This window comes from Lipotes vexillifer, unplaced genomic scaffold, assembly GCF_000442215.2.
Source record: "Lipotes vexillifer unplaced genomic scaffold, Lipotes_vexillifer_v1.1 scaffold220, whole genome shotgun sequence".
Classification (NCBI taxonomy): Eukaryota; Metazoa; Chordata; class Mammalia; order Artiodactyla; family Lipotidae; genus Lipotes; species Lipotes vexillifer.
Window position 1 is genome coordinate 1205105 of NW_006781423.1, and position 13622 is coordinate 1218726.

The following is a 13622-nucleotide window of genomic DNA, read 5'->3' on the forward strand; positions in this document are numbered from 1 at the left end:
GGGGCCCGGGGCGGCCTGTGCTGGTGGCGGCCGCAGTGTCCGGCAGCGGCGGCGGGAGCGGCGGCGGGGCGGTGTCCGCGGGCCTGTCCCGGCTCAGCTGCGCAGCCAGGCCCAGCGCCGGCGTAGGAGGGAGCAGCTCCAGCCTAGGGAGCGGCAGCAGGAAGCGACCTCTGCTTGCCCCCCTGTGCAACGGGCTCATCAACTCCTACGAGGACAAAAGCAACGACTTCGTCTGGTGGGTTGGACGAACAGCCTCCTCGCCCTCTCTGCGTTAGGAGTTTCTGCTTTTGGGGCTGCTGGGGTCCGGGGTGAAGGCGGTCTGTTGGGCGCTGTGGCGGTGTCTGCAGAGGCATTCGAGCGTTTGCAGCGGTTGGTGGGCTGAGGTGGGGGAATGTTGGAGTCCTGAGGCAGGGTTGGAGTACTAAAGAGGTCAGTGCTGGTGGGGAGAAGTGAAGGGAGTTTAGGGAATAATAAGTAGTGGGGGGGAGATGAAAGGCCAAATAAATGGCTGTGCATAAAAGGGGAAAGCTGGGCACGGAGGTTGGGCCTTGAATTTTCTGCCTCGCTGGTGAATTAGGTACCCTGTCAGTCCGGATTTCTCGTTGAGGTGAATTAAACTTGTAAAGGGAGAGGATTAAGCTTCCCGGGATGCTGAGGGAGGGAGTTGTGGGTCAGAATTTGCTTATTGAAGCATGGTAGATGATGCTCTAAACATGGGTATGGCTGTTTTAAGAAGTGGTATGTGTGTACGTGTAAATTATCTCCTCCCGCTGCAAAATCTGTTGTTGAGGCTCCTGTAGGCAAGAAAGTCTGTTCACAACAACTTCCACCTCTCAACTGAATGTCTTGAGAGAGGGGACCACGTTTATTAAGTATCATCCATGTGTCAGATGTGACTGCACTACACTTGTATTAACACATCAGCGTATACTGGAACTTCGGATTTGAGAAAAGCTGGGAATTAGACGTGTTGTCATCGTAGTTAGCATCTTGAATGCTACGCAGTAGTCCTCAGTTATGACATTTGGCATAGAGGGATTATACACATTAAGTGAAAGATGGAGTTGATTGTCTTGCTTGAGAGTGTTTCGATTTTCATTGGGTTTTGTGTTCAAAATCCAATTCAGATGGTAAGATTGCAAGAAAGGATTTGCTTTTAGCTGAGTGAGAACTGGTAGGATTTTGTGCTTTTCCTCTGGAGGAAATTGTTGATAGAATAGAATACTAGTGATGTAGGAAGTTGGCTTGCACTGTCACTATATGGGAAGTTGATTCACTTCAGGGTTGAAGATGGTCCGAGTTGTCATTAAATATGATAAGACTAGAAGTTGGGACTGTAGGAAAGTTATTGATTAGACTTATAGTTTCTAGTTCTTGCAGTAAAAATATCTTTATTCATACTTTTGCTTTTGTCATAGATTATTCTGGATTCAGAATTGATTCATTTTTCACTGAAACTGGGCTATAATTTGTAAATAATTTGAGCAGCTTATCGTTGGGTATAAGATGTGTTTGTGTTCATAGCCAGTAGAGAATCCCATAAGATAAAGTAGAAGCTAATGAAACAAAGTGAGGGTTTGCACAGTTTGTCTTTTTAGCCACCATTTGCATTTCACTTTTTAGTAGGTTAAAAGAAAACAAACATGCCAGCATCCATATAGATACACTAAGATAGTGTAAAAGGTGTGAGAAAGAAGGAAATTAATCATTCATTCAACAGATATTTCTTTGGCATTCACTGTCTGCCAGGCACTGTATGCATTTCATTATACTTACTATAAGCCATTTTATAGGAGATTGGAGAGGGATGGGAGAGTATAAGCAGCTGGCACTAATTTTTATTGTTCAGGGGTAAGATTATTAACATTTTTATTAGTCTGTCAACTAATTTTTAAAAATTAAAATCCGGTCTCTTCAGTCTTAACGATGTTGTTTAGATTTTTCTGCTTTTTTTTTTTTTTTTTGCGGTATGCGGGCCTCTCACTGTTGTGGCCTCTCCCGTTGCGGAGCACAGGCTCCGGACGCGCAGGCTCAGCGGCCGTGGCTCACGGGCCCAGCCGCTCCGCGGCATGTGGGATCTTCCCGGACCGGGGCACGAACCCGTGTCCCCTGCATCGGCAGGTGGACTCTCAACCACTGCGCCACCAGGGAAGCCCTTTCTGCTTTCTTTTATATTCCAAGTGGAAGTGTCCAGTGAGAGTCATGAGTTAAAAATTCCGAATATTTCACTTTCTAAGAATCTCATAGTCCTCTGTTTCTTTTTCTGGTGAGGTTGAATATTCAGAAGAATTCATTAATGGAAATCAGTTTTCCTGATTCTCCAGCTAGATTTGATTTGGCCAAGCATTTGGGGTGGGAAGGTGAGGATTAGGCAAGGTCCAAGGAATCCTTTTCATTTCTAATTGGCTCTGGGTGGTTGGTCTTTTCTGCTTCAAGGTCAAACTGTGAACCAATCCAAATTAATCTAAGCTTTTACATCTGAATGAGGCTTAAGTTTGAATAATGATAACAATTCCTTATTCATCATATTTTAAAGATATGTTTATACTTCATGTTTCATTTTATCCTAGAGAAATTCTGTGAAGTTATATAGAACTTCCAACTTTATATAATACTAATATAATTGTATTCTCATTGAGGTACAGAGAAGTTAAGTAACTTGGTTTCAGATTGGATAGCTCAAGGACAAAATTAAAACGCATATCTCCCAATTCTCAATTTAGTGCTTTCTTTGTATGGAATTTAAAAATTTCATATCTGTAAGTTGAAGTACATGTATTTAGCCTCGTGGTTCTTAAATGTGGTAGAGACTGAAGGGAAACAGCTGTTTCATAATCACAGGAGATAAATGTCTTTATCTTTAACTACTCTCTCCCCTTGCCTGTCTGCTTGCCCATATCCCAACAGGACAAAACTGAATTGGAGGCTGGAGTGGGCAGTGTAGTTTGCAGAGGCTCCCTTGGTAATAAAGACATGTCCTCTTCCCCTCCTTGAGAATGGTTGATTTAAGGTCAAATGCCTAATTATCAGTAATACATATTGGCCTCTCCTGACTCATATTTGAAAGTAAGTTTATATTTAATTGCAGAATTGATGAACATTTTAGGGATTTATAGTTTTTACTTTAATATTTCTTTCAAACAAAGGATTGAAAGTATCGTCAAGTTGCAGATAATTCTAACAGTGTTTTATAGATGGAGAATCTGTAGTACAGTAGAGAGTAGTATATAGCTTGAAGTTGGATAAATCTCTGACATTCAAAGGAAGTCTTTGTTACTTTGATTTTTCAAATTTTTCTTACATGATTCGTTTAAATTACGATTCATTTAAATTCGTTTAAATTACGTTTAAATAGTCTATGTTTGGAAGACAATTTCTTTCTTTTATGTTATCACATTACTACTGCCTCTGCATTAGCTTTTCCAACCCCCTGAAATAACCTTTTCTACCTCTTCAAGTCCCAGATACTCTCTGAGTTGTAGCAGAAATAAGTATTTTTAGGTAGATAGTAAGCCCCTTGTGGGAAGGTTACCTCTGCCTGATAAAATGTAGGTAGAATCTACATGAATTCCATCTACCATTTAATAAATTCTCATGTCAGCTATTAAAAATGGACTATCCTGAAGGAGCTCACGATTTAACGTGAAGAAAGGCTTTTAATCACATAATTATAGTGTCACATCCTGGCATTATTGCTTCTCTTAGTACCATGGCAGATACTAAATACTCTTCTGAATTCAGATGTTGTCTCACGGTCCTCAACATAGCACTGCAGGCAGCCACTACCTATTAATTACATTTAGCCCTAAAGATGAAATCTGTTGACTATTCTTGCTACTATAACTGTTTTCCGAACTATTAAAAAGTGAAATAAAATAGCAGGTATCATAGAACCTGTCATTATAAAGATAGTTTGGTGAAACTTTTGTTACATATTTATGTACAATTTATAAGTACTTACTGGGTATGAAAAGATAGTTTGATGAAACTTTTGGTTACATATTTATGTACAATGTATAAGTACTTACTGGGTATGAGGCCTCAGTTTAGTTTAAGTATGGGCTTTTGGCTCAAAGCTCAGTTCGTATAGTTAGTAATGGTGGTATCAGTATTTATATCCAGACGTTTTGGCTCAAAGCTCAAGTTCTTAACCACTATATTGCTTTGCCCTTCAGAGGCTGGAGATTTTGTTTAAAATCAGCTTTATTAAGATATAATTTGCATACCATAGCAGTCACCAGTTTTAAGTGTATAGTTCAATGAATTTGACAAATGAATACATCTATGTTACCACCCTAATTAAGATACAGAACATTTCCATCACACTAGAAAGTTCAGTGTGCTACACCTTTGCACTCTGTCTTCGAACCTCATTTCTGACACCTGGCAACTGCTCATATGTTTTCTATCAATATAGTTTTGCCTTTTCTAGGATTTTATATTAATGGAGTCATTCAGTATGTAGACTTTTGTGCCTGACTTCTTTTATTTGGAGTAATGTTTTTGAGCTTCAATAATGTTGAATGTCTCACTAATTTTCTTTTAATTTCTGAGTAGTATTCCATTACATGGATATAACGTGATTTCTTTATATACTCATCAGTTAAAAGATATTTTAGTTTCTTTGTTTCTAAAGTTTTCAGTGATTGTAAAGAAAGCTGTTGTAAATATTCACATTCAGGTTTCTGTGTGGACCTGTCTTCACATCTCTTGGGTAAATACATAGGAGTGTATTGCTGGGTTGTATTGCCAAGTGTATATTTAGCATTATAAGAAACTGCAAAACTGTTTTCTAAAGTGACTATCATTTTGCATTTCTACCAGCAATGTATGAGTTTCAGTTCAACATTCTTGCCAACACTTGCTGTTTTCAGTCTTTCAAATTTCAGTCATTCTAGTAGGTGTGTAGTAGTATGTTATTGTCATAATTTGCATGTAAGTCCTAAATATTGTGATGTTTTCTCCCAGTCTATTGTTTTCTTTTTAGTTTTCTGAGCAGTCTTCTGAAGTGCAAAAGTTTAAAATTTTAAGTCCAATTTATGGACTTTTTTCTTTTACAGTCTATGACTTTTGTGTTCTATCAAAGAAATTGTTGTCTAAGTCTTCTTGTATATTCTAGAAGCTTTATAGCTTTTTTGTGGTTAGGTATATAATCATTTCATGTTAATTTTTATATACTGTGTGTGGTAAGGGTTGGAGATTTTTTCCCTCCACTGTAGATGTCCAGTTATTGTAGCACCCATTTGTTGAAAAGACCATCTTTGTTCATTGAATTTTCCTGGAACCTTTCTCAAAAATTAATTAATATGTATGTTTATTTCTGGAGTCTTTATTCTGTTCCATTGATCTGTGTGTTTATCCTTATGCCTGTACCACATTGTCTGGATTTCTGTATCATTGTCGTAAATCTTGAAATCAGATAGTGTAGTTTTGTTCCTCTATTTCAAAGTTGATTTAGTTATTTAGGGTGTTTGCATTTCCACATAGATTTTAGCTTACCAATTTGTTAAAAAAAAAAAAGCATGCTAGAATTTTAATTTGAGTTACTTTGAATCTGTGACTCAATTTGGGAAGATTTGACATCTTAACAATATTGAATCTTTGAGCCATAAACATAGTATGTTTCTCCAGTTATTTAGGTCTTTAATTCCTCTTAGCAGAGTTTTATAGTTATCAGTTTTTGGATCTTGCACATGTTTTGTTAAACTTACTCCTAAGTAGTTCATGTTTTTGATGCTGTTGTGTTATTTTAATTTCTAATTAAAAATGGCTAATTTGCTATTCAATTTCTAATTGTTGCTAATATAAAAATAAAATTTATTTTTGTGTATTGACCTTTTGTCCTGTGAATTGTTAAGTTCACTTATTACTTCTAATAGTTTTTTGGTAGAACCGATGTGATTTTCTGAGAAGACAATCATGTCATCTGAAAATCAATATAGTTTTACTTCTTTCTTTTCCAATTTTATGCCCTATTTACTGATTTTTTAAAGAGATATTTTGTATTTTTATTTATGAGTGATATTGGTCTATGGTTTTCTTATACATATATTTACTTTATATATTTTGGTTTTGATATCAGGGTGTATTAGTTTGCTAGGGCTGCTATAACATAATTACAGACTGGGTAGCTTAAAAAATAGAAAGTTATTTTCTCAACAGTTTTAGAGGCTAGATGTCCAAGATCAAGGTGTTGTCAGGTTTGGGTTCTTCTGAGGCTTCTCTCCTTGACTTGCTGATGGCCACCTCTTGTGTCTTCACATGGTTGTCCCTGGGTCTGTGTGTTGTCTGTCTCCTAATCTCTTATAAGGACACCAGTCATATTGGGATTAGGTCCCACATATATGACCTCATTTTACCGTAATTAGCTCTTTAAGGCCCAGTCTCCAAATAGAGTCTTCTGAGGTACTGAGGGCTAGGATTTCAATGTATGGATTTGGGAGAGGATACAGTTCAGCTCATCTCTGTCTTCTGAAAGAGTTTGTGGATTGGTATGTTTCATTCTTAAGTGTCTGGTAGAACTCATCAGTGAAGCTATAGTTTTTGTGGCAAGGTTTTTATTTACTATTTCAGTTTCTTTAATTGATAAAGGGCTATTCAGGTTCTTTATTTCTTAAGTGAGCTTTGGTAATTTGTCTGCTAAGGGATTTCTCCATTTCACCCAAGCTATTGAATTTGTTGGCATAAGTTCATAATACTTTTTTTGTTTATTGGAATTTTATTTTATTTATTTATTTTATACGGCAGTTTCTTATTAGTTATCTAGTTTATACATATTAGTGTATATATGTCAATCCCAATCTCCCAATTCATCCCACCCACCCCCACCCCCCGCTTTCTCCCCTTGTCCATACATTTGTTCTCTACACCTCTGTTGCTTCTGCCTTGCAAACCGGTTCATCTGTACCATTTTTCTAGATTGCACATATATGCGTTAATATACAATATTTGATTTTCTCTTTCTGACTTAGGCTTTAATACTTCTTTATGTTTTAAATGTTTGTAGGATTTGGAGGGATGTCCCTTCTTTCATTCCTGATACTGGTAATTTGTGTTTTCTCTTTTTTTTTCCTTGAACAGTTTAGCCAGAGGATTGTCAGTTTTTTGTTTTGTTTTGTTTTGTTTTTTTGCGGTACGCGGGCGTCTCACTGTTGTGGCTTCTCCCGTTGTGGAGCATAGGCTCCGGACGTGCAGGCTCCGGATGCGCAGGCTCAGCGGCCATGGCTCACGGGCCTAGCTGCTCTGCAGCATGTGGGATCTTCCTGGACCCGGGCACGAATCTGTGTCCCCTGCATCGGCAGGCGGACTCTCAACCACTGCGCCACCAGGGAAGTCCAGGACTGTCAGTTTTATTAATCTTTTCAAATAACTGGTTTTGGTATTATTGATTTTCTAAATGTCCACTTTCTATTTCACTGATATTTGGCTTTATTTTTATTATTCTACTTTGAGTTTCATCATTTTCTGGCTTCTGACTACAGAATCTTAGATTATTTTGGCCTTTTCTAAGAAAAACATTTAATTCTTTTAGTTTCCCTTTCTAATCCCTGCATTAATTTTCATACAATTTAATATACCTTTTGTCATTTCCACTGATTTTTTTAAAAACTTTTTTTGGTTATTTATTTATTTATGGTTGCGTTGAGTCTTCGTTGCTGCATGCAAGCTTTCTCTTATTGTGGTGAAGGGGGGCTATTCTTCGTTGCAGTGCACGGGCTTCTCATTGCAGTTGCTTCTCTTGTTGCGGTGCACGGGCTTCAGTAGTTGTGGCATGTGAGCTCAGTAGTTGTGGCTCGTGGGCTTTAGAGAGCAGGCTCAGTAGTTGTGGCACATGGGCTTAGTTGCCCCGTGGCATGTGGAGGCTTCCTGGACCAGGGTTCTAACCCGTGTCCCCTGCATTGGCAGGTGGATTCTTAACCACTGGGCCACCAGGGAAGTCCCCATTGTGATTTCTTATTTGAAGAATGGGTTATTTAGAAATGTTTTAATTTCTAAATGAGAATTTTCTGGATATTCTGTTATTGAGTTCTAATATAATTCATTTTCATTCAGAAAATATGAATTGAGTGAATTCAGTCCTTTTAAATTTATTGAGACTTGTTTCATGGTTCACGATAAGCTTTATCTTGGTTAATGTTCCATATGCATTTGAAAAAAAATGAGTTTTCTGCAGTGTGTAGACTGGTATACTCTATAAATGTCAAATTTGTTGATGTGTTAAACTCTGTATACTCCTACTGATTTTCTATATACTTGTTCTGTCAATTACTGAAAAGGGTGTTAAAATCTTTAACCATTCCAAGTGTAATTGTGGGTTTTGCTGTGTTTTCTTGCAATTCTGTCAATTTTGTTTCACGTATTTTGAAACTTTATTAGTAGGGCACATGCATTTAGAGTTGGTGGATTGATCCCTTTATTATTTTGAAATGTCCTTGCTTATTCCTGGTAATATTTTTTGTTCTGAAATCTATTTAGTCTGTTAGCATAACCTCTCCAGCTTTTTTTTTTTTTTTTTTTTTTTTGCGGTCCGCGGGCCTCTCACTGTTGGGGCCTCTCCCGTTGCGGAGCACAGGCTCCGGACGCGCAGGCTCAGCAGCCATGGCTCACGGGCCCAGCTGCTCCACGGCATGTGGGATCCTCCCGGACCGGGGCACGAACCCGTGTCCCCCGCATCGGCAGGCGGGCTCTCAACCACTGCGCCACCAGGGAAGCCCTCTCCAGCTTTTTTTAAGTGTTTACATGGCATGTTTTTTTGTCCTTCACTACTTCTATATCTGTTTTAATTTTTAAAGTAGGTTTCTTGTAGTTAGCATATGTTTGAGTCTTTCTTTTTTATTTATTATGACAATTTGCCTTTTAAGTGGCTTGGTTAGACTTTTTGCATTTTAACATAATTATGATGTGCTTGGTTTTATGTGTATGTCTTGCTTGCTCTTTGTTTTCTGTTTGTCTCCTCTATTCTTCTATTTCTTTTTTGTCTTTTTTCCTTCTTTTCCTGCCTTCTTTTGGATTAATTGGGTGTTTTTAAGATTTCTGTTTTGTTTCTACAGTTGACTTATTAGTGATAGTTATGTGGGATGTGTGCGTGTTTTGGGAGGGAGTGTTTGCTCTAGGGTTTATAGTACTCATTTTTAATTTTTTATATTCTAAAATCATGTTATGTCATTTCACTTACACTGTAAGAATCTTGTAATAGTATGCTTCCATTCTGTAGGATCCATTCCAGTTACTCCCTCAATAGTTCTCTATTCCTTTTTATAAAAAAATTGAGGTAAAATTCACCATTTTAACCCCTTAAACTGTGCAATTCAGTACATTGACAGTGTTGTGAAGCCATCATCACTATCTACTCCCAGAATACTTTCATCACACCAAAAGGAAACCCTATACGCATTAAGCAGTCACTCTCCTTCTCGTCCCTTGGCAACCACTAATTTGCTTTCTGTCTCTATAGATTTGCGTGTTTTTTGGACATTTCATATAAGTGGAATTATACAATATGTGGTCTTTTGTGTTTGGTGCCTTTCATGGCCTATGTTGGGTGCTCTTCTGAATTAATGACTAAAATATAGCAGTTAAATCTTGTTGGAATTGGCTTGAAACAATATATTGGGTCAATCATATTTTGTTTTAGGAATTTGAAATTAAAAAAAAAAACACTTGAATTGGCCTATTTGGGGAAAAAAATAAAGTTCTTGATGTAGTGCTGGTGCTGTCTCTCCCGTTGCGGAGCACAGGCTCCGGACGCGCAGGCTCAGCAGCCATGGCTCACGGGCCCAGCTGCTCCACGGCATGTGGGATCCTCCCGGACCGGGGCACGAACCCGTGTCCCCCGCATCGGCAGGCGGGCTCTCAACCACTGCGCCACCAGGGAAGCCCTCTCCAGCTTTTTTTAAGTGTTTACATGGCATGTTTTTTTGTCCTTCACTACTTCTATATCTGTTTTAATTTTTAAAGTAGGTTTCTTGTAGTTAGCATATGTTTGAGTCTTTCTTTTTTATTTATTATGACAATTTGCCTTTTAAGTGGCTTGGTTAGACTTTTTGCATTTTAACATAATTATGATGTGCTTGGTTTTATGTGTATGTCTTGCTTGCTCTTTGTTTTCTGTTTGTCTCCTCTATTCTTCTATTTCTTTTTTGTCTTTTTTCCTTCTTTTCCTGCCTTCTTTTGGATTAATTGGGTGTTTTTAAGATTTCTGTTTTGTTTCTACAGTTGACTTATTAGTGATAGTTATGTGGGATGTGTGCGTGTTTTGGGAGGGAGTGTTTGCTCTAGGGTTTATAGTACTCATTTTTAATTTTTTATATTCTAAAATCATGTTATGTCATTTCACTTACACTGTAAGAATCTTGTAATAGTATGCTTCCATTCTGTAGGATCCATTCCAGTTACTCCCTCAATAGTTCTCTATTCCTTTTTATAAAAAAATTGAGGTAAAATTCACCATTTTAACCCCTTAAACTGTGCAATTCAGTACATTGACAGTGTTGTGAAGCCATCATCACTATCTACTCCCAGAATACTTTCATCACACCAAAAGGAAACCCTATACGCATTAAGCAGTCACTCTCCTTCTCGTCCCTTGGCAACCACTAATTTGCTTTCTGTCTCTATAGATTTGCGTGTTTTTTGGACATTTCATATAAGTGGAATTATACAATATGTGGTCTTTTGTGTTTGGTGCCTTTCATGGCCTATGTTGGGTGCTCTTCTGAATTAATGACTAAAATATAGCAGTTAAATCTTGTTGGAATTGGCTTGAAACAATATATTGGGTCAATCATATTTTGTTTTAGGAATTTGAAATTAAAAAAAAAAACACTTGAATTGGCCTATTTGGGGAAAAAAATAAAGTTCTTGATGTAGTGCTGGTGCTGTAAGGGCTATATAGTTGACCCTTGAGTAACGCAGAGGTTGGGGTGCCCACCTTCTGCCTAGTCGAAAATCCACTTTAATTTACAGACAGCCCTCCATATCCTCAGACCCTCTGCATCTGTGCATTCAACCAACTGCAGATTGTGCAGTACTGTAGTACTCATTATTGAAAAAAATCTGTGTGTAAGCCGACCCACGCAGTTCAAACCTGTGTCATTCAAGGGTCAGTTGTATATTGCAAACTGCTATCCTTGAGAAGCAGAAAAAGAAGCATTAGTCACATAAAGAGTAGAGCACTACCTTCTCCGTAAAAACACCAAATGGTGGGTGACGCTGGTGCTGCGGGAGGGCCTGGAGGCCCCAGGGGCCCTGGAATGGGAGGCCGCGGTGGCTTGTGCAGAGGCTTTGGCAGCGGCCTCCGGGGCCAGGGTCGTGGTCGGGGCCGAGGCCAAGGAGCTTGCAGAGGCAAGGCTGAGGATAAGGAGTGGCTCCCCGTCACCAAGCTGAGCTGTCTGGTCAAGGACATGAAGATCAGGTCCCTGGAGGAGATCTGTCTCTTCTCTCTGCCCATCAAGGAATCTGAGATCATTGACTTTTTCTTGGGGGCATCCTTCAAGGACGAGGTTTTGAAGATTATGCCTGTGCAAAAGCAGACCCGTGCTGGCCAGCGCACCTGGTTCAAGGCATTTGTTGCCATTGGGGATTACAACGGACATGCTGGTTTGGGTGTCGAGTGCTCTAAGGAGGTAGCCACTGCCATCAGTGGGGCCATCATTCTGGCCAAGCTCTCCATCATCCCCGTGCGGCGAGGCTACTGGGGGAACAAGATTGGCAAGCCCCATACCGTCCCTTGCAGGGTGACTGGCCGCTGAGGCTCAGTGCTGGTGTGCCTCATCCCTGCCCCCAGGGCCACTGGCATCATCTCAGCCCCTGTGCCCAAGAAGCTAGTGATGATGGTTGGAATTGATGACTGCTATACCTCTGTCGGGGCTGCACCGCCACCCTGGGCAACTTCACCAAGGCCACTTTTGATGCCATTTCCAAGACCTACAGTTATCTCACTCCTGAAAAGATGGTGTTCACCAAGTCTCTGTATCAGGAATTCACTGACAATCTTGTAAAGACTAACACCAGAGTTTTCGGGCAGAGGACCCAGGCTCCAGCTGTAGCCACCACATCATTTTCTATGAGAAAAATAAAGTGAATGAAGCCAGTTTAAAAAAAAAGTGGAACACTAGTGAAGATGTGTATTCCATATAAGTGCACTGAAGTCCCTAGATTCACCTTGAATCTAAGACTAGGTCCTGTGAGCCCTGGTCATGGTGTTTGCTATGAGATAATTCTAATTTTTCCACTTATATTATAGCTACACAAGCCTAATTAAAATTATTCGCCAACTCTAAGCCTTTAGTCATTAGAACTGATGCTCTGTTTGAGTAGAGGAATGTTGGGAGTGTGTGAGTAGAATAAGATCCAGGAAGAGATTGAGAGTGTATTGCAGTGACTTCACACTGGGAGGAATCAGTAGTGACACTCTTTAGCCATATTTGGTTTCCTGATCCAGTCTACTTTTTGGGGGGGTGGAGGTTGGGGGGGACGGAACACCAGAGATTGCTTCCCCTGCTTATCTTTTTTTTTTTTTTTTTTTTTGCGGTATGTGGGCCTCTCACTGTTGTGGCCTCTCCCGTTGCAGAGCAACAGGCTCCGGACGCGCAGGCTCAGCGGCCATGGCTCACGGGCCCAGCCGCTCCGCGGCATGTGGGATCTTCCCGGACCGGGGCACGAACCCATGTCCCCTGCATCGGCAGGTGGACTCTCAACCACTGTGCCACCAGGGAAGCCCTAGGGCTTTTTATCATATCAAATGAAACTAGGAAGGAGTGAGATGAATGGACAGAGGCTGGAACTTAACTGCTGCCTGTGAAGATTGGTGCTGGGGATATAGTGTTACCAGTGTAGGTGTTAAAAAATGATTTGAGGTTTATTATTTTCCTTTTCATTTATTTCCTTGTCTTTCAGTTCTGAATACACCTGGGGCCAGTTGAGAATGGAGGATGGCTTGGGGATGGTCACAAAGCAGCTGGTTTAAGGGGAAGGAGGCAGCTAGAGAAATGTCAAATTTTGGACATTTTGAGAGGAAAGAAGAAACATTTCTGTGGCTACTGACTTTTGCTGGGTGTCTTTCACTCTTGAAAGGATGTATATAAATTTCAGCATATTCAAAGTAGTTTTTTCCAAGGTTTTCTACATGTTGATAGTGATTTGAAATTTCATGGTCACAGTGATGCATGTAAGTATTTGTTTCCTTTATCTTCTGAGATCATAGCATGAGGCAAAGGGCACTGGACTTGGCATTAAAAGCCCTGAGATTTAACTTCCGGCAAATATATGTTTGACTTAGAGTATATTTTTTCATTTATAAATTGAGGTGTAATGGTATTCCATTATAGGATTGTGAGGTTTAGATTATATAATACATGTATAAAGACATTGTAAATTATAAAATCACGGAAAGGAATCAGGTGGTGTTTGCCAGGATTTCACATTTGGTACCAAAATATGAAAGTGGTTCTTTGGTCCTGTTAGGTAAGATGTAACCACTCCCTATTTTCCTAAATAACTCTAAATTGTACCTGGCTCTGATTACCTTGATGTTATGTTTTTTAGTACTTAACCTTTGAAAGATTGAATGCTTGGTTACTTAGAACCAGTACTACCATGAGACAGTTGACACATTTTGTGGA

General features: G+C 39.5%; 1 protein-coding gene and 1 pseudogene across 1 annotated transcript in view; both read left to right on the plus strand.

Annotated features, from left to right (window-relative positions):
* The window catches only part of LOC103070194 (E3 ubiquitin-protein ligase RFWD2-like), a gene marked incomplete at its 3' end in the record, with an annotated part of 40605 nt that overhangs the window by 600 nt on the left and 26383 nt on the right, over positions 1–13622 (plus strand). The window contains exon 2 of the mRNA XM_007454745.1: positions 1–235. Within this exon, the coding sequence (XP_007454807.1) occupies positions 1–235 (235 nt within the window). The remainder of the gene's footprint in view (positions 236–13622) is intronic.
* On the plus strand, positions 11199–12082 carry LOC103069647 (40S ribosomal protein S2 pseudogene; annotated as a pseudogene).